This window comes from Echiichthys vipera (assembly GCF_963691815.1).
Source record: "Echiichthys vipera genome assembly, chromosome: 1".
In the NCBI taxonomy this organism is placed as follows: domain Eukaryota; kingdom Metazoa; phylum Chordata; class Actinopteri; order Perciformes; family Trachinidae; genus Echiichthys; species Echiichthys vipera.
In genome coordinates this window covers 22,929,232-22,956,497 of record NC_139826.1, presented here as the reverse complement: position 1 = coordinate 22,956,497, position 27,266 = coordinate 22,929,232, and the positions used below count along the sequence as shown (strand labels likewise).

Sequence of the window (27,266 nt, the reverse complement as noted above, 5' to 3'; positions counted from 1 at the left end):
GAATTAATTCAAGATGTACAAAAAATATATGTTATATATATTATGGGTAGGATAAATGTGAGGTAATGTTTAATTCATATCTGATTGACTCTGATGTTTGGGTTGTACATAATGGCACTGGGATAGTTGTCTATATGATAAACATGATTTAATTGTTTGAATTATGGAGAAGGGGTACTATATAGTGAAAACGTCTTCCTACTCTTTTATGGACTAGTATTAGTTATCTGTGTATTATTCATGTTGTTCATGAGAATTTGTGTATTGAGTTTTATTTACGTTTACTGTTCATTTTTATTAGTTATTTTTGTTTGTTTGTTGTTGTTTTTTTAACTATTTTATTACATAAATCACAATTCACAATAAATCTAAATAGATAAATAAAAATGTAGTTTTTAGGAAATCTTTCTCAGAAAAACAAAACTTTGACACCTAGTACCACGCTTACAGCTAGAGGGCAGCCTTGCACTGTGACACTTTTACTGAAGCATCACAGAATGCTTTTGGGTTTTTTCTGTCCACCTACAGACAGTTGTTTCTAAATTATATTCCTGTAAGACTTGTTAAAATGGTACAATTCCTATTAAGAACTGCGAAAAAGAGCAGCTTTTTTAAGCCATACATTAACAAGTACATTAACTCCAGAGACAACTTTTCCTCAGCTGCCTCCCTCTTTATTCCCCAGCAGTCACTCTAGTTGAAGTCACTCAAGCACATAAAGGAATCCCAAGAATGATCACCTTGTTAAGCATACACAACTTTCCCCTCTTAAGCCGTCCAGCCTGCAGCCCCTTTACTGCTTGGCTTGACACAAAAGAGAAAGAGATAATACTGTGGCACTTGAAAGGTTGATTTGTTTGTTCCACACAGAATAGCAACAAATGAAGGTCATGCCCTGCCAACAATAGCCAGTCAGCCAGTGCGAATAAGAAAGTCCAGTCTATTCATCTACTTGTTCTGCTGTAGTCAGCTGCAGATACTAAGAGCGTTTTTAATTCAATTTTATTTACAGTGCCAAATCATAACAAAAGTTATCTCAAGACACTTTACATATAGAGTAGGTAAAGACCACACTCTGACTTATTCATGATTTACAGAGACCCAAAAAATCCTCCTTGAGCAGCAACAAGTCGCACTTATCTTTAATAAAAGTAGTAATAACTATTATAGTTATTATATAAAGTATTAATCCAGCAATATTGTGCACACAGTGGCAACAAAAACCTTCCCTTTAACAGGCAAAAAACGTCAAACATACCCAGCTCTATGTCGACGGCCATATGTCTTGAACGGTTGGGGAGGAAGAAAAGGAGAGAAAGAGAGAGACAGGCAGACAGTCCCAGAGATACAAGCAACCACAAAAGTAACAGTAACTATAATAATAGTAGTAAAATATAGTAATGTGAATATGACTTATATGTAATGTGCCAGTTAATATAGTAGATAAGTAGAAAAAAGTACAGCTAAGGTGATAGAATATGGTCTTGTTTCAGTTTCAGTTTTATTATTTTTAAAACATGAAATCAAAGTAGATTAATGTTGCTTTGTTTTGACGTTGATCAACAGAAACAGAATACACAATACATACTCCACACCAGAGACACCAAGTCGTGTGGGACTGAAGGAGGTCAAAGCTCTGCACTGAAAGGTGATCACGCAGGAAAAAAAAATACTGACCCACTGAGCACGAAATTAAAGATAGAGCTGCTATTGACACAGCTGCTTTGACCCCACAGACATTTATCAGAGGATGAGTGAAGTCCGTTGCTTCATGATCTAAGATAGACTTCTCAAATCATCTGTTGAAACTTACTTTACAATTGCACTCCCCCAGATTTCAGAGAGAAATATTGTACTTTTTATAGATGTAAATTGTGTTTATTATTGCGTAAGTGTTCTATACTATTTTTTAAGGCGTCACAAAAGTATTATCATCATATAAAACAGGATACATTAAAATGATGCATGTTAGTACACATCTGATAAAAATGCAGTAACATATTGTATATCAAAACAAAAGCACTTTCAATACTTTTATTAGACTTTGCTGATAATAATTGAGTTAAACTAAGTTAAATGCAGTACTTTGCTAATGGAGTAGCCCTATTTTCACAGTGGTGACAGTGATCTAATACAAATTATATAAACATTCATTAATCTGATGAATGATTATTTACATATTAATTAAAAGATAGATTTTTCAGCAAGGGAGTAGGAAAGTTATTTAATTATGAAAATTATTATTCAGAGTTTTTTATTCCTCTTTGTTGTGACGGGTCAATTTTGTACTTTTGAGTTATTTTGCTAATACATATATATATATATATATATATATATATATATATATATATTATATATATAATATGTATGTATATATATTTATTATATATACATAATATATTATATATTATACAGTATATATTATATATATATTATATATAATATATATAATATATATATTAATATTAGTAGAATATTTACCTTATTCGCCTTAAAACATGTCTAGAAGGGATTTTTAAATGTTAAAATCAGGAATTATACAACAACAAGGAGAAAACATGTGAGCGTAACTGGAAGTAACTTTATTTTAGCCTCAGCAGGATTTATGAACATACAGATGTGTAGAGAGGTAGTGGCAGCAGTTTGTCTCAACCCACTCTCCTCCACAGGCCTCAGACTTCAACATATTCAGCACAGAGCCAACAGAGAGTGCAAATCATCACAGTGTAGCAAAACATCAAATGTCAGTTTATCTCATCTGAAGAAAATCCCTCATTCAGTTCACAGGAAAAGTAGCAAGGGCCGCACATGTACAGAGCACTGCGAGGTTCACAACTCAAACACGCATACACAAGGTTAAACAAGAACGTTCAGTATCAACACCGCCCGTTCAGGAGAGAAATCACCAGAGACAATGAAGTTCTATCAAAGTTTTTCCAGTACATCATCTTCAGAGATGAAATGGTTTTGATACGTGTGGCTTTGTTTGACGCTGTAGCTGCTAGAAGTCTGATTCAGAATCATTAATCGCAGAAAAGACAAAAGAAAGTTATTTTAATCGTTGAAAATGGCTTGCATGCCTTTTCCAGTGGATGTAAATGCAATGTTGCTAATATGTGGAGTGACCTGTGTGAATAAAGGCCTGTTGATAATATATTCACAGATCTATATTTACTATCAAACCATATAAAACTGTATAAAACTGAATGTGTACAAAGTCCCTCATTTACTGTTCCCTCACTGAGCCAGGATTTAGTTTATTTAACCATGAATAAATAAAAAAGAAACATCCTGGCACTCCTCACTTCATTAACTCGGATTTGATCTTCATTCTTTATAAAAAAAAAAAGCAAATATATTTTATTTAACTGAATGATATAAAAAAAATTACATTTCTGATACTGTATGTAAATTTAACATATTTGATAGGCATAAAAAGTGAGGGTTTATAACCTCATATTGTTCACAAAGGCAGTACTGGTTGCGTTGTTTTACAGTGCATTAAAGAGTGCGTTTTCAAGAGTACTGATGCTAAGATAATCATGTGTAATCCACTTGTTAACTAAAGGAAATCCACTCAAAATAGAGCTAACCAATTTACATAAGACTAAAGTGGGAATGTGAAATTACCAAATTAAACATTATATACATTTTATTTCCTTCATGATTTCATCCATTAATTTAAGCCGCTCTTATAATACTGAGTGAATTTATGGACATCGAGATTGTACCCAGAATTAATCGCACAGGTGTTTTGTTGAATGTCTACTGCTTTCTTTCAAAAAGCACACGATCTCCAGCTGTTTGGTCCGACAGTAATAAAGCAGCTTTATCCTCTGCTTTAAGGTTTGTTTACAAAGTGTAGGTGGACAAAATGTTGTCCTGACTTGAGGAGCGCTTGAACCCCAATGATGAGCTGAAGTATGTCTCCCCGTCAGTGCTGATGTCATCATCGTCGTCATCGTCGTCCAGAGTGTTGAGCAGCGGAGCAGAGGTGCCCTTACGCCTGGATGAGACAGAACAATATTATCACAAAAACACTGAGCATGTATTCTTTTTAAACCTTTTTTTAAATTTTAGTCTGTTATGGATGATAAATGGGCAGTCGGATCTTGTTTTTATGCGTTTACCTGATCTCATTTCGCAGAGCTTTGAGCTGGCTCTGGAGCTGCTCGTTGGCCTCCTGTTGCTCATCCAGGTCTCTCTGCAGCTTCTTCTTGCTGTGCTCCAGTCGGTCAATCTCCTCTTCAGCCTCGTCCATCTGCCGTTTCAACGCCTTTAGACGCAGATTCAACTTCAAGGAGAAACACACACAGGGTTAATAGGGTCCAATTAAACCAATTCTTACCTTTCTGGCATGTCTCACAGCTTTTCCCTCCAAAGTCCCACCCTCTTTCCCCTGCCTGACCTCTGAAGCTCCCTCCTACCCCGACACGTCTCTGCGTTGAGAGAGAAATGTTGCGTTCCAGTGCCATAGGATGTCCGAAGTTTCGGACCTCCAACAAGGCAAAGTGCACAATACCTGTCAAAGTGGAGCCTCCTAATAGCAAATTCGGGGGCAGGAGGTTCACTTTGACAGTCGTTCCAGAAACGGAGCGACAGTTAACAGGCAGGGAGCTTGGCAAATAAATTTAAAATGACTGGTCAGAGTTTCATCAGAAATATGTGAGATTTGACTATTTTTAAAGTTTAACACCTGGTGGATTTCTTTTACAATTTAGAGTGCCATACGCTTATCAGGAGCATTTTAAGATTACAAAAGAAAAGTGTAAAAATACCAGAAAGGTAGGAATTGCTTTTACATCAATGAAAATGTTTTCACTATATGGCTATTGTGTGTAGTAAACTGAGTTTAACGACTGTCCTGTTCTAATGACAGTCGTGAGAAAGAGCATGAGAGTGTGATTCACATACCTGGTCCTTTTGATCTTGCAATGAGTGATGTTCTTCTTCACCTTGCATCATCATCTCTTTCACCTTCCTCTCTAACCTGCGGTTCACCAGCTGCAGGTTGGCACGCTCCCTGAAACACATGCAACGCGGTGCATCATCATACTGTACGTGCAGTGCAGCACATTATTGTGACACGCATTAATCTTTGAACTCCTAGGGTCAAAGGGGACATATTATGCTCATATTAAGGTTCATATTTGTATTTAAGGTTTCTACTAGAACATGTTGACATGTTTAAATGTTCAAAAAACCCATTATTTTCCTCATTCTGTCTGTTTGAATATTCCTGTATTCACCCTCTGTTTGAAAGCCTCTGTTTTAGTGCCTGTCTCTTGAAGACCCTCCTTTGTCGCTGCACCTTCACTGCAGCCGGGGAATGGCTGTAAGGGCACTGTAGCGGCACTTTCTACCTATATATAGCATAGTTGTGACATCACAACCGTACAGAAGTCCTGACGGCTCATTTAAAGACATAGTTTCTGAATACGGGCTGCGTGCATCTCTCTGTGGAATGAGCGTTTTGATAGTTTCAGTATTCATGAAACACTTTGACCTGCTTTATATTTATAAAAATACATGAAATCGTATTTTTTACAATACAGGACATATTTATATTATTTATATCACTTTTTATCATAAGGTTTGATTACCCAGGGTTGGACTTTTCCTCTGAATAAAACTTTAAATCAATATTCTAGTTGTGATCTCCTTTTTAATGGAAATACATTGCTAGGCAACAGTTTTGGTCCGTGTTAACTTCCTGTCAGCTGATGTCATTTACATTAGCTCCAACAGGAATCAAACTTGGACACATTTAGAATTTTTATGTTTACAACTTTGCAAAGATCGATATAAATTCCAGTGTCGTGGGCTGCATCCATCAGTGTCTGAAGTATAAACTCCTATTTTCATCTGGGACGTAGAAGTCACAACCTGTCTGTCATACCCGACTTAATGAACCTCTCTTCTTTTCAGCCAACTTTACCCCCCAAAGGTTTCTCCTCCATCACCTTTACCACAGCACACCTCATCTCTATTCCCAATCGGAGCCTTCATCTCACCTTTCCTCCCCTTCCAGCCTCTCCTCCAGCTCCTGTATGCGGTCCTCCAGCTGTGCTACCAGGCCCTCTTTGTTGGACTTGTGGGAGCCCTCTAAATGAGCCACTCTGCTCTTCAAGTCTTTGGTCTAAAGAGGTCACAAAGACAGAAGTAGTGAAGCGCATAACTGGGCAAATGTATGTTTATAAAATATTATCGTGCATCAAAAATATCAATTGGAAAATGATGTGAGAATGGCTACAATCTAATGAAAATGATGAAATACATATGAATGAAATGAGTTGGTGCTTAGTTCTGTGTTTGTAGAGGAACACTGTGTGTAGTTGTTTTCCTCCAGACAGGAGCGTGTGTACCTGTCTCTCCAGAGCCATCTTGTCACACTCCAGGTCCTGTCTGCTAGCCCTCTCCTGCAGGAGTTCATTCCTCATCTGCTCCACCTGTCAAGCCGATTCCAGACACTGTCATCGCTACAATCCCACACAGTCTGATGACAATTATTATCAGGCACTGTCTGAGTCTCACCCACACCAGAAACCACTGTAGCGCTCAGTGACTCAAAGTGCTAAACAATGGAACAGTTAATGCTGAAAGGGTTTCAGTTAATTGGAGAGCTGGATTTTCCTGTTTGGCTGCATTCCACTTTTTAATGAAATCTTCATGTCAACTCTCAGCGACTACAGGGTTATAGTAAAATAAGTTGAAACATTTAGAATATGTTAAGAAAATATAGCCGAGGGCTTTCAGACTATATATAAAATAGTAGTTTATAAACTTGGCAACATTTTTGAGTAAGGTGTGTGAATATACAACATTAAATATTAAATTTGCTCACTTTAGTTACTATTTTTATACATGTATGTCTGTTCTTCTCATGTCTTGTTTGCTTTGTCTTTATTGGTGTACTTGCCGTTTTTCTCTTCTTGAGTATGTACTGCATGTACTGTAGTATGTATGTAACGTGAATGCACGCAAATACCAAAGGAATTATTTTGTGATGTGTGCGATTCCATTGCTTCGCGTTGCCAGCAGTGTCTGGACAAGAACGGACGTCAGTTTGAGAACAGGTGGTGACAAAACAATAAAATGGTGTTTGTAAATTCTATTACATTTTGAAAACTGAATTATTTTTAATAAACACCTAGTCAACAATTAAGTATGTTTTCCTTTTTTGGGACACAAAAAAACTGTGTTATTATTACAGTTATTCAATTTATAAAGATGAATCCATTCTCATGTCTAAATATGAAGCTCAAAGGTATCAAAATTCACCTACCAGCACTTTAAAAGCTCACTTATTAACATTTTATATCTCATTTGTACAAAAGGTTGTGGTTTTACACAGGCGTATGTGAATATCGTAAGTTCCCTGTGTACAGTCTTGATGCTAAGCTAAGACAACTGGCAACAGTTTAACAGACAGATATCAAAGTGGTATAGATCTAAGCATATATCCCAAAATGTGAAACTATTCCTTTAATACTAATCTGCCACTCACTGAACATGAAATAAACTCAGAGGGGCCTTACTGCATGAACATGACTGCACTGAGAAATCCTGGTTCAACAGAAGGGAGGATGAAAAGTAATCGATACAGCAGTGATGGTTCTTTCTTTGTGAAGGGAGCTTAGAATTGGTGATATTTTATGCCAATTAGTGGGTGACAGTGGGCTGCTCTGATGAACGATGGCCCCTATAACTGGTGCACCCAGCACAGTGCTTGAGGGAGCTGACTCAGCAGACTGGAACATACAGCGAAACTAATCTGCTTTGTGAAAGACGGCAGGAGAGGAGAGGGGAGATTACTCTCATTTAGACAGGAGAGGAGCACCTGGTGCCAGGAGAGACGCAGGTGTTCTTCCTGCTGCCTCTGCTGCAACCCCACCACCCCTCCATCCCATAGCCATACACCCCCCACTCCTCCCCACAGACATTAGCGCGCACGCACACACACCAGCAAATACCCTCATGCATGCAAGTGTATGTGTTTGTGTGTCTGTGTTTGTCAGTGCACTCAACCTACTCCACTTTGACTGCACAAAGCTCGAATGTTGCCTTGACAACCGACCTTAGCCTCATGCTGAACCAATGCCACTTTGTCGTAACGCCACACTTTTCTCCCGGCCAGGAATTTTTTAAAAAGGGAAACAACCAAGGAGATTTTAAATACTCAACCACAGTAAGCCTCTCTTGATGTCACTACACACATTAATGGTCCCAACCACTGAATCTGTCAGTTCCAGACTTGGAGGAACTTGTAGCCAAGCCGTGTTGCCTTGGCCAGGAAATGAATCTTGTGGTTTTACATCAATATGAGGGGATGCAAAGATCACCAAAAAAATGCCACAATACATAGGCATACATCAGCAGGGTTGCATTAAAGCAGTGTTATTTAAAAAAATGGCAGAACCAACATCCTCCCTGTGATTAGTAAGCACTATCCCACGAACAAACAACAACCCTTAGAGCACACGTACTTTATCTAAATCTTACTTCACAGTGCCTCCGTCAGCAGCTTTATCAAGGAGGAAGGAAAACTGGAGCATTTGCTTGCGAGGATAAAAAAAAAAAAACTGACTTCAAGCATAAGAACAGGATTTGCTTTCAGGATGAAGTTACTAAGCATAATTTCCAAGTGAACTCCACAACCTGAAAACTTGAGACATTTGGCAGCAGGCATTTTTTGGCTTGAGTGGCACACTAAGAAGGGTCTTTTGTGACTGATGCATGAAAATTGGAAAGGCGTTCTTAGACCACGCTGGCAGGCTGCCAACCTGAATGATTATGCAAGATCATCTTAAACAGCAATTACCCTTCCACTTTATCCAGACCAGAAATAAACACATTTTGCAGTGTGGATATTTATATATCTAGTTGAGAGTGAGCATATGCACCGGAGCACCTGAAATTGTTTCGTAACGATCACATGTTCGTTTCTTTCAGAGAGATTAGTGATTGCGGTCATGATGTTAGAGGTGGAAGACATCTGGATATCATTTACAGGTTGAGATGGAACAGAGAGGTGTGTGTGAAATAAAGTGAACATGGACAGCAGGTCAACTACACAGGTGAGCACTGATAATGAGAATGTGTTGAGAGTGCGTGTGTGTGTTGTACCTGCTCTCTTCCTCGGTCTATCCTGTCCATCAGCTGGTCTCCACTCTGACGCTCCTCATCCAGGTCCAACTCCAGCTGAGCGATTCTGTCCTGCAAAACGAAGTCATTACATTCGTATGGTCAGGGAGTGTTGAACCAGAGGCATTTGAGTATCCTAAATGACTGTCATAAGGCCTTTTGTTATGATTCTACATCAACCTTTGTGAATAGTTTTACTTTACATCATTATAAAGTTGAAATCAAAGGGATCCTTTACCCATTTTAATCCAGGTCTTTGACTCAGACATGGATTTAAATGGGTAAAACAGGTCTTAAAATATCCCACCAGGGAAAATTTTGTTACAGCAAGGTATAAAACACATTTATCGTTGTGTACCTCCATGAGTTTGACATGTCTAGCTTTATCTTCTTTAGTGTGGGCCTTTGTCTCAACCTCCACCTCCAGATCCTGAACCTTTTTCTCAAGCGTCTTCTCCATGAGCACGGCCTCGTCTCGTTCCCTCTGACACTGCCGCAGGTCCTCCTCTCGGCGCGACAACTAAAACAAATTGCATCAACACACTTCAATACCTTCAGAATTACTGAAACAACACTGCTTATTACTAACGCATTTTACTGTCCAGTGAAAATACTTAGACCAGATCTTTTTACAGATTTTTTTTTTTTAAATGGTCTCATAGGGTTCTACTATCTCATTAAAGAACCCTCAGCATGGTAATAAATACTTGAAAGTCCATCTCCCATGCTGATATGTCACCTTGCTGCTTATCTTTAGTAGCCAAAGTATCTTGAGTTTCACGGCTTTATATATGATAAACAATTTAGTTGCTGCTTAGAGAAATTATTATATAGTTCCCCTGGGTGACTAATGAATCCAGTTCAGCTAGAGTTCCCCTGTGTTCATTCAGCAGCAGTGCCCCCCATGGCTGGAAAATTGCCCCCATTGCTTAATGCTACGACAATTAAAATCCATCATCTTGAGTCTCACCAAGTATATACCAACAAATATTTGGCCATTAGTGCAGAATTATTTCCTATTTCATCATATAAACATTTAAGCAAAACCTAATTTAAGCCATGGAGCTAAAGCTGAGCATACAAAAACTTGGTAATAAGTATAATGTGATAATAGTGCATCCTCTCTCAGGCCCTGAATAGCAATAAGCGAGTTAAGAAATGAATAAATGACTGTATAAATTAAATTAATAAAGCTGATCTTGGGAGTGAAACCTGCTATGAATCAGTGCTGTTTAATGTTGCCTTTTTGGACAGGTCTCTCTTGAAAAGAAAGACTTATAAAGATGAAGCATGAATGCGGCCTCCTCTTGTAATTTTAGTGATAGTCTGCCAAGTTCACATGGGTGGAAACAAATGGGGCATTTTAGCAGCTGGAAAAGTGGACTCAGACCAGAGCAATCAGTTTCTCTGGAGAGGTAGAGGAGGAGGATGTGATTCCTGCCAGCACAGCTTTCACAATAATGATATCACAACACTGACATCCTCCTCTTCCTGTGCACCAGCTGGACAAAGATACATCAGCATGGATGTAGACAGGAAAAAAAGGATGCTGACCATGTCCCTTCATTACATCCTAAACTACAGCTGAAAGGAATATCCAGATCAGAAAACCCATAAAATGGAGTACAGAACGTTCTGCATGTGAAATTAAGGCTGAAAGTAATAACAACAGTTTCCAGCAAATGGTTCCTCTCAGAGAAGGAAATGTCAACACTCTTCTTTGTCTCTCTTTAACTTAAAATCGGGGAAATAGCCTGCCAAAAGCTCTATTAAAAAGATACCCACAAGCATTTTCAATATAAACAGACACAGTTTTGTTTACAGGGTCAGAGTAAGGGTACATTATTTGTATCCCTAAGGACGTACAAACATGTTGAATATATTTTTTACCTCAGAAAACATCTGCAAACCCTGTTTTTAATGTTTTTAAATCTGCAGCATTTACGTTGGCTTGTTTACAGTCATCTTCTCTTCCTTTATTGGCACATTGCTTTCCTTTGGGGCACGTTTCCCCTAAGAAACTGTGCAATCAACAGTACTTCATCATGAAGTACTGCACCTTTTCTTTTTACATGAAACCATCCGATCTCTAACACATCCCACTTTGAGCTCACTAAAACAGAAAGTGTGTTGGGTTTGTATTTGGTGTGCAACATCTAAAATAAAATCATTCTTTTCCATTTGTTGTTGACACGGTAGTGTGACAATCAATAATATCTTATTTACAGGCCGAATTACTCACGTGGTCTCAGAACGTTGCAGATAGATGCTAACCTAGAGGCAGCACTGAAACCTGTTATCAGTATCTGTATTTCTTCTTTGTTGCTACTGTTTGTGTGTGGTCACCGTAAAAACAATCTCAACTGCCTTGCCTAGTTAAATAAATGTTTGATAAATACCCAAAACAACAAAGGCCAATGTGTTTCTAATATAAATTATTCACATTCATCTGTTTCTATGTTCAACAAAAACATGCTTTATATTCTTAAGCACTGACAAGGATAAAACACTTGAATGTAAAATATGCAGAGTGGTCAAGGGTTGTTAAGTTTCACCATTATGGAGTTGTTGCCACACATCAAAGGATAATAAAGGAATTCTCTACATTTCCCTTTTAATTCTACCTTTGTGTGTAAACATACATATTTAATAAAGAACAGAGGTTTTCTGCGGCTTTACTTGGCTCAACTGCTTCACTTTAATACTATGTTTTGGGTTTGAGAAGACAGCAGGGAGCAGAAATAATTAAGTGATGACTTCGCTCTCTGAGAGGAGAGGATGATGTTGGCGGGAGGGGTCAAACTGGTTGAGTGAGAACACAGGCTCATCATCTGCTGTTCTGCATGGGAGGGATTTGTTGGGCTGACTAATGATGCCCTTGATTTGACCACTCTGACCATGACTGCCGTGTCAGCATTCAAATCTGTGACTCCTCTCTGACGGCCTGTTACGTTAGATGAGGGTGACGTCACCCACTGTACCTCTTCTTGCAGGGTGTTGGTAGCCAGTAGGCACTTGTCCAGTTCCTGTCCTCGCTCCTTCAGAAGCCTTTGCAGATCCGTCAGCTCTCGACGGTTGTTCTCTTTATAAATATCAATCTGCTCCTGGAGCTCCAGCGTGGACGATTGGGACGCCACTACAATATCATTCATCTGTAGGCACAGTGAATTGTAGTACAAGGTTTGAGAGAAAGAAATTTGAGGGGAAAATAAGCATTTTATCCACATATCCAAACAGAATCCTTTACAATCCCTCCAATTTAAAAAAAGAGTTAAAGTCTCTGTCCAGACACATTTTAAGGTATGTAAAATAATGTGTTATGGTTAATATTTAGTTATCCCACATAAAAAAGTAAAAAAAAAAAACAACAATCAAATAAATTGGTTGGACGCACATCTACTTCCTCCTTCATTGAGGAATTCTGGATCTGGCTTCGCCCTGCCCACCAATGCTGCTCCCCCTAAGTTAAGACTTGTTTTGGTACAACATTCTAGCATCTACCCTAAGTTGACAGGTAAAAAGAGCAGCGCGAATCAAGATGACTGGGTACATCCGACAGATCAGACATAGACCTACATGACTTTGACATGTTTGATCCTCATGCCAGGTTCAGACAGGAGGCAGCGGGGGAGCCGTTTCTCAATCTGCAACTATAGTTTAAAGCATCCTGTCTGAACCCAGCATGTGTCAGACCCAGAATCAGATAAGGAGTCTGTGGTGCATTAAAACCAGCGACTGACAGATGAATCAGAATGGTGAGTGTAGTTGTAAAATAGTTATTATATATTTATAGTTATATATATTTGTTTAGGTTGTTCATTATCCTGTAACTGGCAGTGGCTGACACAGCTACGGTGTCAGTGTGTTTTCATTCTCTGTACTGAGAGTCCAAAGAACACTTTGTCATCTTCAAGAGAGAAATAAGGTTCTTTGGACTGACTGATGCATATTTAAATAAGTCTTTATTTAGGAACTACTCAACTCTTTGCTAAAAATATGCCATTTGAGACCACCTCTACTCATGCATTGCCTGCTAGGATGAATGTTACTGTGCCGAGACTCAAGGGCACTCACCTCCTTCTGAAGTTTCTCCACTGTGCGGTCCAGCAGCCTCCTCTCATCCTCCATGTCGTTCTTCATGTGCTTGAACTGCTCCTTCTGCGTCCTCTCTTCTTGTAACCTCTCCTCCAACTCTTTGTGTTCAGCGCTCAGTTTGGAAAAGTTCCTCTATAGAAGGACACATTATTCAAGATGTCACACAGTCCTTGTATGAGAAATTTCTCCACATGCAGCGTGGCGCAGCGTTGCTGATCTCACCTGCACATCCTCCAACCGAACGGTCAACGCTCGATTGGCACGTGACATCTCCTCTTCTTGCTCCTTAATTTCAGCCAAAGATTCCTCCAATTGCTTTCTCTCTCTCTGTTAAACAGAAGTTTTGGCATATAAGACTTCCATATGGTATAATGTGAGACAGTGGCAGTATAGAACTAAACCAGCAATATAATACAACTAGCAGCAGTTCTGTGACTGACTCCCTCTTTATTCATTCTTGACCCCTCACCTCCAGTCGGCCGGCTCTGTCCCCCTGTCTGCTTTCCTGTAGCTTGGCCTCATCGATGATGCGGTTGAGTTTGGCCACCTCATTTTCCAGCTCCTGTGCCCGTCTGCGCAGCCGCTCGGCCTCTTGGGTCAGCCGCCCCGCTTGGCCTTCCACTGCACCCTTGGCTGCTTCCACTTCAGCCTTCTCACGGACCACTGCAGCGCTGCTCTGCAGATCAGAACAAGACAGAAGGCTTCAGTACAAAGGAAGCAGGAGTCTGTGACGCTCGACAGAAAGTGGAACAACGATGCATGATGGAACATTTGAGACTCTCTCAAACGCCTCGTGCGACAAAGAGCTATTTGAAGCGCTCAGTTTCTCACTGAACCATTCTTGCCGCACAAACACAGAATAACAATGTCCTCCTGTAATTCTCTAACACTTCATCATAAAGCACAAATGGAGGCAACTAAATCTGAGCTTTTATTAGCCTTTGTTGATTGAGGGCCCCCAAATTCTCCTGTGTCACTTGATTCAATGTTTTCCACCTGATATACTGCTATGAGACAGCTCTTATGAGGTGTCTTGTGACCAGCACCTGCGGTGGCGGGGACAGAGTTAATGGGGGGTCCTGTGAGCTCTCCCTGCGCCCAATTTTATGAATGGAGACTGTGCTTTGCGTCTGACATTTCAGGGTGGAGTGTTGGTGCAGGAGAGAAATAGCAGGAAGACAAACGGAAATACATGATAGGTGACGAGAGACAAAGAAAACTGACAACAACCACATGACTGTAACAGATAACAGGTTTCAGTTGTGATGACCCCCTTTCAGTGAACAACAGTAAACGACAGACTTGCCATGGAATTTTTGGAAATGGGTTTTTTTTTTGGAACGTAGGTGGAATGTTAGGGAACTGGTTTATCTCAGCACAGTGAGGTATGTGGACTTAGAGCTACAGAAGACAGCTGCAAAATCTATAGTTACTGTTGAACTAAAACATTGGATTAAATAAAAGCTTACGGTGTCAAAATGTGTCAAAGGGTAAATAAAGTTCAAAGCTGTCTTTCTGCACGGGCAGGTTACTCCCGCTGACATCCAAGTACGCCACAGCATGTATGAGTGCACAAAAACACACGCACACACCCTTCTGCCAAAAGAAACCAACTGGCAGTTGTGGCAGAGCTGGTGACGCACTGATGAGGGCTGGCACAGAAGAAGTTTATCAATATAACCTCAAGAAGTACCTGTTTGTAGCGACAGCACCAAGCATCACAATCATCAGGAAGAGGAAATCATGAACTATGGGTTCCTTTGAAACTGATATTATAAATATATATTTATATTTAAAAAGCACAATGAAGACAGTTATCATAAACTATTTTAGATTTCATGAGATTTTAACTGCAGCAGGCAACACGTTGATCAGCAGAGGCGCCTCCTGTACTAGAAAACGTGATGCCGCCCTGCTTCAGTGGCAGCAGGCCAGTCAGACCTGTTTCCCCTGTCTCCACAGAGCCGCCCTCATCTCTGCCTGACAGGGTCATTTAGTTTGGTCTCTTAGGTTAGTTTGGTCCTAGACTCAGGTGTGTTGGAGCAGGGAGAAACCTAAAACATGAAGGGCAGTAGCTCTCCAGGAGCACGGTTGGCTAGCTGAATCAATACCTCAAAAACAGTTTTTAAAGAATGGGATATTATAATTTCCAAGCAGAAGTATTAAAGTCAACTCCATTAACATTTTAGTTTGGTATACCCGTGTAATACAGGACGGTTTTCTGGACTGACGCAGCAACAGATTTGGCCCAGAAGATCGGGTCTCTTGTGTTATGTTGGGTTACAGCAGCTTCCTCACGTTGCTTTGAAATCTCACATATGGTCACCCTAAAATAATGGCCTGAGGCAGCCGGTAGAACAGTGGTTAGAGCATTCGCCCAATGTAAAAAGGCTGAAGGCGTGCAAAAGTCCTCCGGCCCTTTGCTGCGTGCCCCCCCCCCCTCTCTCTCACCCCATTTCCTGTCTGTCCTATATAATAAAAGGCTTGAAAAACTGCCAAAAAATCATCTATAAATAACGGTCAAAGTCATATTTTAAATTTTTCAAAAATAGTTTAGAGCATTTGATATTTATTAATCATTTCACACACAAAAAGGTTATGACAATAGATGACTATTGAGATACAAATAATGCTGTCAGTCAATTAACAAAAGAGGATAAGATGACTTAGGCCAGTTTACGAACATGCTTGTGGCTTTTCAAACCTGACTTGGGCCAATTTACTTCTACTTTTGCCTAAGTCACTTCTAAATGACTAAGGCAAAACAGTTCCCTTCACCTTTATCCCACTACGTCATCTTGAAAGCTTATAAAATTGCCTTAGTCGCTCTGTCTTGTTACTTGGGCAAAATAAAACATCCTCTCTCTGACACAGGCTATTATACTACAGGGGTAGGATCACATGATCTGTTCAATTGAGGATGCACAGTAGGTGGCCAGCATCATGAAAAACAAAAATTGTCAAGAAAATTACATATGTCACTCTTTGGGGGCGATACAAATGTGCTGGTTGCCAATTAGCTATAGTTGGATGTTGGGCTAAACACAGCTTTCACTGCAATAATGAAGCATTGACAGTGTGTTTCAGTGCTCCATTTTAACAACATACACAGCGCCCTCACATTTATGTGCCTGTCCCACTTCCCACGCTGGGTCATACCAGTTAAAAACATGGGCAAAGCCACCCAGCCAGAAAGCCGAAGACGCTGCTGCTGCTGCTGCATAAGCATCTTTTTCATTAGACTTTCTCCTCTGCAACGCTCATTTATTTGATGCGATTTAAACAGACCTGCATCATGATCTGATATATTTATGACAGAACATTGGCTTGTGGAAAGATCAACTTTTCTTATACTGTAAGACAAAGACATAAATGTCACCTCTAATATTACAACAAGCCTGAAAACCATTAATATTGTCTATACGCTCACTCATTTCTTATGCACTCAATTTCTTAAAAGGCTCCACTCACTTCTTGTACACTACTACAGAAAGTTAATCATTCATTTGAGTGTTATTAAAGATTACCTAACAAGCGCTGAAGGATTAGCACTAACAAAACAATCGCTTTAACAGCTATTAGACAATGATTTGTTTAAATTGTCCATTTAATACAATTCTTTATCACCTCTTTAATACGAATTTAACAAAGAGACTGACAACACAAGCTGACTTTAGTGTGTTAGTACAATATCATAGAAGAATGTGTTGTAATATCACACCGCTAGTCTTTTTTCCCCCTTTACACTAACTCAAAGTTTGACTTTGTCTCTCGTATGTGCTCAAGCTGTTTGCGTAAAGTTGCACATTAACTAACTTTGTGGAGTCTTTGAAGCACGCCACAAATGCTCAAGTGAAGTATGTGTCCCAGGTCGTGTGCTGTGGTGAAATCTTGGCTCGCTCAGTTATTGCCACCAAAAAAAGCTTCCAGTATAAGAACAGAGCTGATGGTCCTGAGATAAATGCAGCTGAAAGAAACCTGCAACAGGTATCTTCAAGCAAACAATGGAGAGCGTTTTTCTGCACAAGTTCATTCCATATTTCTGAGATTAATCAATCAAGGCTTAATCATTTAATAAACAAGATTAAACCCTTTATTGGGTATACAGGTGTCACCATATTACGGCACATACACTTTCATAGAAACATTTGAGCTGCAAGTAACCAATTCAGATGGATCTGAGGGACCCATTATGAGCAGGTAAAGAGAAAAATAGTCAGACTTCATGTAGACTGACAGGTATTTAGGTAGTTTCTCAAATAAAGACATTTCCAACAAAGCCAGCTGCTAACTAACATGTTCTCATTTGCCACCACCTCCCCACTCCTGATGTTGCTCTGTCTGTGCTTTGTTTTCTTTTTTGAAGACAAACATGTTGGATGTATTTTTCCCATTTGATTTCTCCCAGCCCACCATCTGGCATACTGTGAAAACATTTGTTCCACAAAACCAAACAGAAGAAAGCACAATATAACATGCAATGCAATAACATGTTTCAAATGTTACAGCGGCTGCAAAAATACACTGATTTCCTCTTACAAAAGGGGTCCACACCAACACTGATAAACTGATTGGCTGATACCAAATGAAGCTTCTGCATTCCTTTCATGAGGAAGATGTTTTATCTTACATTATATCCCACATTTTTTCTTCTTCCCCTTGCTGTCAATGCTTATCTTGTTGACACATTTCACGTATATCTGTTCATGAAACTTTCCTTTTCCTGTGGAAACATCTCTATTTTTTTGAGCAATCATTGCCATAACCATTACCTGCACCTCACCATCACTGCCATCACCTACAGTCTGCACTACTGACTCGATCAACACAGGAAGCTTGAACATCCACCTGCTGTCTCTGCACTACCACAAGCTTCTATAGACTCCAATAAGAGTCATGGACCTTTACACTATGAAGGTGTATTACTGTTTTAAAGGAGTGGCTGAAGAAAGAAGAAAATCCAAAATATGAGTAGCAGGCTATACTCTCTCAGACTAATTGAGTGTTGGAGACAAGTATTTTATGTTTATTGAACACAAACATACTGTTTGGGTGGCGGGAGATAAAAATGTCACAGATCCAGTTTTTGACAGCTGAAGTGTTGTAGCCTCATTGTGTCAAAGAAAAATGCCTCGTTGCCTTCGACGGAAATGATTCATGTCTTTGAAAAAAAACTGTCCAAGGTCATCAAGAGTGTAGGTCATTTCCTGTATGGTATCACATCTGAACTTAACCCCCATATCAGGAGAATAAATAAAGAAACTTGCAATGGCAGCGTGGAAGCCTTGGTTTACTTTGCCAATGCAAAGTGTGGGTTACAAATATAACAGCACTCCTCTTAAAGAAGGTACCCTGAGGTTATCTGGAACAGAAGTCCTGTCATGGACTGAAAGGAAGGATTGAAGTCGAAATTAAAACGCGACAGCTGAGAAGCATTGGCATCTCTTTGGTCAAAGAGGGAAGGTAATCAAATCTTGTCTTGTCCTCGGTGAAATGGAAACAGTAACCAGCTCTTAAAAGAGTCTCTGTGCAAAGCCAATCTGCAAGCTTGCAGGGGTGTTTGGATAAAAGAGGGCATAACAGAACAGTGAGATTGTAATCATGCAGATATTCTGAGAGATGTTGATGTTTCTGGTATAAATTAAAGAAAAATACTTCATTTTTTTTTTTTTTTGCTAAAAGTCATACCTTAAGTGTCACATTTTACTTTGTGGGGTTTGGGTTGTTGACAACTGTAATCATTAAGCATGGGAATGTTTGATGTACCATCATCACAGTGCACCAAGCTTGCAAAATTAAAACAACTCATTTATCAGAAAGATGTGGACATACTATCTGAGCTGAGGTTCTCCATGGTCTAAGGGATGCACACAAAAATAGTTTTACTGGTTTCTCACTCCCTGGTCATGAGTATAGTCGCTCACTGCTTCCCTCCCAAAGACTACAGGAACATGTCTTGTAGTCAGCGCAGAATTATATCTAAAAGAAATCATCCATTCATTTTCTGGGCTCACATTTGATCAAACTGGGTTCTGTGATCTCCCGCTCACAACTTTTGAGTTTAATCATCTAATCTTTAGCCTTTTTTTCTGTAAAGTAATAAATATAGTGTAAATCAATTAATTTATCCAGTGTTAAACTGGGTAACGCAATGTGAAGGCAAAACACATGACGTGAAAAATTGTGAAGAAATGCACCACTTCTTAAAACTAATAACCTCAATTACAGAGCATTTATAATTCAAATCAAGAATGTTATTAGAGTGTGACTCAAGACTTTCAGGCATCACAGTGCCAATTAAATCATGCACCACCACGGCTAACATGTAAACAAAGGCTCAGTAAAGTGTCAGCAGAAGGACAAAGGTGGGGGGAGAAAACTTCTTTTCCAGTTTTTCAGGCCAAAGGCCAAAAAAGTCAGGGTTTGAATAAACTTGTGAGCGAGAGAAGGAACGCCCAAAATCCAAATCCCACACAACAGCTCAAGTGTGGAGACCATGGAGATCTCAGCCCACACTTTACACAATTAGAGTTAAGTCCAAATTCATGCTCTGAACCGGTCACCAAGCATAATTACAAATACAAGATCCAAATGTCATTTAAAATCCTTTTCATTATTTCATGTCCATGAGGATTTAAAGAGGGCAGAACATCAAAACATTAAGGGAAAAAAAAGTTAACCCATGTGAAAAAGGAACAATTGCCGCAATGCCCGCCTTCGTCACTGTGTGACGAATGAAGACGCTCAGGTTTTTACCACTAGTCTCAACTGTTCTTAATAGGAGAGGTGTTTTTAACTTGACTCCTGCAAGTTGTTTTGGCAGATTAGGCTCCCACCACATCTGCGCTCACAAGCAGCGAGGTAAAGGAACAACAAACACTAAAATCCAACCACCGCCTGGTTTAACACGGAGGTGACCTCGCATGGCCCCGCATTTTCTGAACTGAACTGCTGCTGTGTTTAGTTCCCGTTTCTTAGAGTGTTTAATGTCAAGTTATTATTAAAAGCTATTTGAAGACCAACAGGGATAAATGGCTAACTCCTTGCTGTTTCTGTCAAGATCTAGAAACTCTCCATCATTTCCTTACGTAGCCGCTGCCCCGCGTCTCCTTCCTCCTCTTTCTACTCGCCTGCTAAATCAGCTCCTGAAGCTATGCTGGGAAATATAGTGCTATCATCAAACACACAGACTCATGCGGGAGTCTTTACTTTCAAAACATGCCTGAGGGGGAACTCTTCTCTGGGCCACGTAAGTTTGATGATCAGACAGTGAGACTTCAGTTCACACACTGAGATTACTCGAGAGGCAGGCTGAGATACAGGCCAGAATGGCACAGGCCAGAAAATGAACTGCGTTTAGGTAAGCGGGAGATCACCGCAGAGCCTTGTGTGGAAACTGTGGAGTTGGAAAATGAAAAAATACGGCATTTGGGATTGAGGTTACAGATGAGAGTGCGATAACAATCTGGTCGTGTTACACACTGTGGCTCGGGGGCTGTAGGTGAAAACATAACAAGAGCTGGAAATGGTGTGATAAGCACAAGGCTCTGTCTTTACAGTTAGGAAGGGAGAGTACAGCTGAGACCTATTAAAGCCTCTGACACTGAGAATCCAGAGTGCTGCGGAGATGGAGATGGAACTGCAGCACCCCTGAAGAGGCAAAAATGAAAAGATCCGAGTCTCTCCCGCAGGTAGGAGCGGGTGCACTGTAACAGAGCTGGAGCTGAGTGAAGAAGGAGGTCTGCAGGGTGCACATTCTCCACTTTGACCTCAACATTCCTGGAAACAGACCCTTCTCTCTACTTACTGCACCTCATCTTTGCACATTGTTTGCATACCAGCGCATACTGACACGAGAGATCAAAATCCCCTTCCAAATGTGCAGTCGTCTTTTGTTATGGAGCAAAATAACTCAGATAACTATCACATAAAATAAGCAAATTCATATCACCTAAAGAAAGTTTGACCAAGATTTATCAACCTTGACAAAATTCCACAGATTTCAGCTTACTGAAAACACAATGCAGCTTTCGATTTAAGACACAAAACAGGTCCCCCCGCTCCTTTTCAGGGGGTCAGCCACGCATCTCCTTTTCTACAGCACACTGACCCACTTATTCAGCAGGTCCCAACCCCCGCTGCTATTATTGTGTGAAACAAACTCATCATTCATCGTCGACTGAGGTCCGCAATTACCCCCGCTCTTTCAGGGCACAGAAAGAAGAGGGGACACGTCGCAACTCAGGAACAGCAGCTCATTAGATTAGTGATGGCTTGCCACTGCAATTAACTAGTATATACAGAGCAACTCAGTGCTCCAGTTTCCAGCATTCTTCTTCGCATGGGCAGTTCTGGTTAACCCAGGCGTCAGGGCCACTCAAAGGGGGAAAGCAGCACTTTGATTGGAGATGGGTCACAAAAACAAAAAAAGAGGAACAGTTCACTCTGGCTTTGGGTTTTTTCCTCTGTTTTACATCCTCATACTCATGGAAGCGTACATGAGATAATAAACAATTTTAATGTCAGGCTTTCTCGTAACCTGTAGCTCAGGCTGTTGGCCACATGCTGTGGCAAAGCCATTTGGACTTCAAAAAGCTCTGGGTTTCATAGTGATATTTAGCCTAATGTTTTTGCATGATTTGTTTTGGTTAGTGCCCATCACACTGTATTTTCAATACACAGAAAACCTAAATTTAGAATAACAGAGTATTCATTATTTACGTACGCTTATTTTACAGTGCAGCTATAAAGATATTTAACTTGTGGCTTTTATATGTCAATCTTTTATCTGTTTGCGCACTGCACCAACATAAACAGCCAATATTAATAGGTGAAGCATAAATCTGCGATGTATAGATGATTCAGAGTTCATGTTTCAGTGTAATAATTGATAGGCACAGTCTAGTAATCTACAAATGTCTCAGAAGGTCTAACATGAGGACAGAGCATTAATTCAAGGACATAAATGAAAGGCGCCAACGATGAGAACTCTATTATATATCTCATAAAGAGAAACAAACAATGACTTCATCTTGCCAAGTGTTTACAAAGCACTGAGGGTAAGCCCCTGATGACATACTCCCTCAGGGGTGCAGTAACTCTGTTCGACAGAAGGAAATGCTCTCTGCTGTGTGCAGACCCCCACCAGGCCTACAGGAAGCCCTGAACAAGGACAACTTCCACCCTTTGAGACAAACAGGACACACGTGAGTCACACAGTGAACCTACTGAAAACAATGCTAAGCACTGCTGCTCATCTTAACTCACCTTCCTCCATTTTTGGAACAACAGTTTACAAAACGTTTGTGCTCTATAGAAAATGTACTTCTAATCCTTTACTCTAAGTGTAACTCCAGCAGAAATGAAACCCACTGCCTTTTTCGGCATGAAATACATCAAAAAAGCCATCGAGACAAGTTTGAGTACCTATTAACAGAGAAAACCCAAAGAGCCGCTAGCCGCCAGACACGGCTTACACTGAGTAGCTGGGGCAGAGCAGTGAACCATCCAAAACTGCTTTTTTAACCACTAATATTGCTCAAAATAGCACCAAACCTCTGCAATAGCATGATAACAGTCCCTAAACATTAAATTATGCACCAACAACGTAATAGACCAACCCAGAGTTTATTAAAAAAGAAAAAAAAGAGTGTTTTACAATGCTACAAGCCGTAGCAGCCATCTTATACATTCCCCCTAAATTTAACTTATTTGATTTCATTTTCTGTGAATTTTATTTTACCTGTATTCTTACATCTACCTCCCTAATGTTTTTTGTAAGCTGCTGGAAATTCAATTTCCTTGCAGGAGTCATCCCAAAGGGATCAATAAAGAGAACACAGAGAACATTTAGTAATCGACTTGTTAAAATACAACGTTTTGGATGGTACAGCACTCCGCCCCAAGCTACTCGGGGTTAGCCATGTCTGTAAGTGACTCTCCAGGATTTCTCTGTTAATAGGTGATCACCCAAAAAACCTGCCTTGACGGCATCGCAGTGGAAAAATGTCATTTTTCATGTGTCCCAGGAATCAATGCCAATTGTAACCTTTCCTACTAAACAAAAGCCAGATGTTAGCTGGTATAAGTGTTTTCTCTGGCCAGTGGGAAAGAAGCCTAAACTACAAGAGTTACTTTGCCAGTAAGGTAACACCTAAATATGTCATACACAGATAAATGTCTTTAAATGTTATTATAAAACATCACTCTTCCTGTAAAATGTTCCTCCCTAGAGGAACAAGCTGAGATAAGAAGACACCTCCACACTTGACTGTCTAGAAAGAATTCCCATGAAAAATGATGACGAGCTACATTTGACTTTGACAAACTGTTTCGCTTTTATTTTATCAGTGAGCCGTTGACGCAGCTCAAATATGTGAACTTGAGCTTAGTTTACTTGCGTCATTTGATAAAAGATAAATAGAAATTAAAAAAGGTACTGCTTTTCACTGCTGTATGTGAATATATCCTAGCTTATTAATTTTAAGTTTTTAATCATCAGCGTTTCCTTGCAAGTCGGCAAAACCAAATCATGGAATCACTGATTTATGAATAGCACAGCAGATATGCACAAAAACATCTGCTTATCACAACAGTAAATCTATACATGTACAAGTATAACTGGACTTTACAGGGTTAACAGAAATGTGGGAGGAACTCTGTAAATACTGAAAAGTCAAATGTTAACTTGCCTTCCAGTATGTACATGAGGCTACAACTGTGCTACTGAGGCAGGTTTTGAGAAACTACTATTGACTATAGAGTAGTATAATTAGCGCAGGTCTTTGGAATTATGTTGCTGGATGATAATATTTTAAATGTCTTATTGTAAGACATTTAAAAGGACTTTTCTTTCCACTCAAACCATATGTCGCTTTCTTGATTTAAAAAAATGTTCCTTAAAATCCAAATTAAACAGAATCTCTTTGCCTCCCTTCCTACTCCTTTTCCACAGATATACTGGTTTAGAATACTAATCTTATAATAGATACATTATATCCTGCCCGTTTCAGTACCATAGAAGTAAGGTGTAAGTAACGTCACCTCAAAGCAGCAGGACCTCTGATGAGCATAACACACACACACACACACACACACACACACACACACACACACACACACACACACACACACACACACACACACACACACACACACACACACACACACACACACACACACACACACACACACACACACACACACACACACACACACACACACACACACACACACACACACACACACACACACACACACACACACAGTTACTAACACACACACACAGCCCCCCCTGATGCGCTGCTTATCTCCACACTCCCTTGTGACAGGGTGTGTTGCTGGAGTGGGGGAGGGCGAGAGCAGGGAAATGAGGAGGAGGGAACACGGGGAGTCGGACTGAAGTAGAAACAAATGGGAGGCTCATTACCTGCTTGGCCTCCGCTAAAGACAACTGCAGCCTGCTTAGTTCCTTCTCGTACTGCTCCCTCATCTTGTCCACCTCCTGATCATGAGCGGCCACTTCGTCCTTCAGCGCTCCTTTCAGAGCCGTCAGCTCCCTCTCTCGCCTCCTCAGCACCTCTTCCTGCTCTTCCTTGGCCAGGAGAACTTCCTGCATCTCCAGCTTCAGTTGCATCATGTCCTGTGGGAAAAATGAATACAGTTTGGCAACTCTCTATCACAGACTGGAGTTGACCTGCAGGGTTTGACCGTGACCCTTAAGTTTGCTCTTGCCTTTGGCCACACAGACATTTCTCACTGCAACCACATTTATTTAACCGTTTATATAATAACATCACAATAACAACAATGTGGTAATTTTAGATATACAGTTATAATATTGTATTCCCATTGAGATCTATTTATTTTGTAGCGTCTCCAGAGCGAAATCTTTCAGATAAAACCGTTACTGTATGGATTTGTAACGCTTTAATAGAAATGTTTACAGCAAACTAAAATGCAATCTGTGTTATTTCCGTGTGACAAACAATATCAATATTGAAAACATCTCTACACAAGCTGTGTTTAAGTTTGAACTTTTAAAATAGAGCATAAAACATCAACTTAATGTTAACTCACTACAAAGCTACATTTTACCATATGGTTAATGGACATGGTTTAATATTTTAGAGGCAGAGTAGAAAAGCTTTTATCTTTCACGGTGGTTTAGGTAAGTTAGCTGCACTGCATGCATTACCGCCATAATAATGTCTTCATCTCCATTTGCGGTTGACTTCTTGGCTGAGTCGAGCTCGTCGTGCATCTCTGACAGCTGATCCTGCAGGTCTCTGATCTCCGTCTGGTGTTGCTCCCTCTCCATCTTCACCTGGAACAGCCTGACAAACCACATGTCATGTCACAACACAGTACAGGTACTCAACATACTGTGTATATGCACATACACACCCACACACCTGCACCTTAATTTGCACATACTAATAGCAGCACCTGTGCTGGGTCTTGATGTGAGGCCTACAGAGCACAGGGGTTAAATCTAGGACCTGAACGATGGAAAACCAATAATGTCTAAACTGGCTCTACACGACAACTACGAGGGGGAGGTGATAAGTGATGTGAGGCACCTCAAACACAGTATTGTAGACTGAATGAGCATCTGTTCCTGCTGAAGATGAAATTATATTTGGTACTGGGCCATTTGTACTGAAAAAGAAACACTAAAGCTGAACCTATAAGTGATAATCAACTCTAATATACTTTATAATCAACTGAGAAACAAAACTTCAATCAAAACTGATAAGTGAAAGATCCTGGATTTGAAAAATATTGACAATTTAACGTAGAAGGAGGTAGAAATAAATGGGTGTAGCATTCAATAGTAAGGAAATCCGAAAAAATGTTTCAGAAATTTAAAAAAACCTTTAGATCAAACAAGGCAATTTTCCTACTATTCCCATCTAAAACAATGAGAACCACAAACAAAACCAGCAAAATATGGATAATGGCAACATCAGACTGAGCAGTCACAGTTGAATAATATGCAAAGGGGCAGTCAGAAAGAACAGAAAATCAGTCACCAAGTACACATCAATAGGGAGAGTGAAATATGAACTAGAGCAGTCACAAGGAGCTGTATAATAAGACTGACATGGTAACTACTTCAGTAACTACCAACAGTATGAGTGGTTTCATCAACAGACACGTAAGTGCGAAGCAACTTTCAGTGCAAAGCGTGGTTTCTTAACTTCAACTGCCCACTAGCAGAGCTTCACCAGGAGGGCGTTAAAGTTCAGGTTCATGATATCCCTCTCTGTTCCAAACTCTGTATGTGCAGGATCCTCAACAAAACGATCAGGATCCCTCACCGGCTTCCCACCACAAAAAGACCCAGTTGTTTTCACTGGAGCATATACAACCGAGGTGGAGATAACAGTGAAGGGAGCTGAACTCAGGCGTTTTACATCTTAACCACCCATTTCTATCTAAGTTTAACAGAGGAAAAGTACTGGCATTGACAATTAAAACACAACAATTCTATGCTTATTGAATAATCTACTCAAATCATTACTGACATGTCATTTTCCAGAATTGTCACTTTGAACTTACTCTTCTACGGTCGTCTGGAGCTCCAACTCTGTTTTGGCTAATTTTTCCTTCAGGCGCTTGCACTCCTCTGCACTCCGCTCCAGCTCCTGCTGCAGCTCCTTCAAACCCGCTACTGTCCTCTTGTTAGCCCGACTCTTCTATTGGCGAAACACACAAATATTAATGTTGACATTTCAGTTTCAGTGTTTGATACACACATCCAGTCTTTTACATCTTGAATCAATTTGACAACTCAATTGTGATAATATAATATCAGGATATGTTTCAAATGTTAAGATAAAAGGATCCCAACTATAAGGAAAAGCAGCATATAAGATGCGCATGATGAAAATTAATTCCCTCTTTCTTTATTTAACACCCACTAGCTACAGAATTTCCGGTTTTCAAGATGTTGTTTATTCTAAATGTGCCTTTTATGTTTCTACATCAAACAAATAGTACCAAGTTGTACTGTTATCATTAAA

The 27,266-nt window shown here is 40.0% G+C and overlaps 1 protein-coding gene across 2 annotated transcripts in view; it reads right to left on the bottom strand.

The window, feature by feature from the left end:
* Positions 1–2,569: 2,569 nt before the first annotated feature.
* Positions 2,570–27,266, bottom strand: part of cgnl1 (cingulin-like 1) — a 32,556-nt gene continuing 7,859 nt past the window's right edge. For both annotated transcript variants that reach the window (XM_083911450.1, XM_083911451.1), the window contains exons 6-19: positions 26,803–26,939; positions 25,436–25,574; positions 24,668–24,880; positions 13,709–13,915; positions 13,462–13,566; positions 13,219–13,371; positions 12,126–12,296; positions 9,503–9,664; positions 9,127–9,216; positions 6,366–6,449; positions 6,015–6,139; positions 4,915–5,023; positions 4,131–4,294; positions 2,570–4,006 (exon numbers count right to left, since the gene is read on the bottom strand). In XM_083911450.1, the coding sequence (XP_083767576.1) occupies positions 3,853–4,006; positions 4,131–4,294; positions 4,915–5,023; positions 6,015–6,139; positions 6,366–6,449; positions 9,127–9,216; positions 9,503–9,664; positions 12,126–12,296; positions 13,219–13,371; positions 13,462–13,566; positions 13,709–13,915; positions 24,668–24,880; positions 25,436–25,574; positions 26,803–26,939 (2,013 nt within the window). In that variant the 3' untranslated portion in view covers positions 2,570–3,852. The remainder of the gene's footprint in view (positions 4,007–4,130; positions 4,295–4,914; positions 5,024–6,014; positions 6,140–6,365; positions 6,450–9,126; positions 9,217–9,502; positions 9,665–12,125; positions 12,297–13,218; positions 13,372–13,461; positions 13,567–13,708; positions 13,916–24,667; positions 24,881–25,435; positions 25,575–26,802; positions 26,940–27,266) is intronic.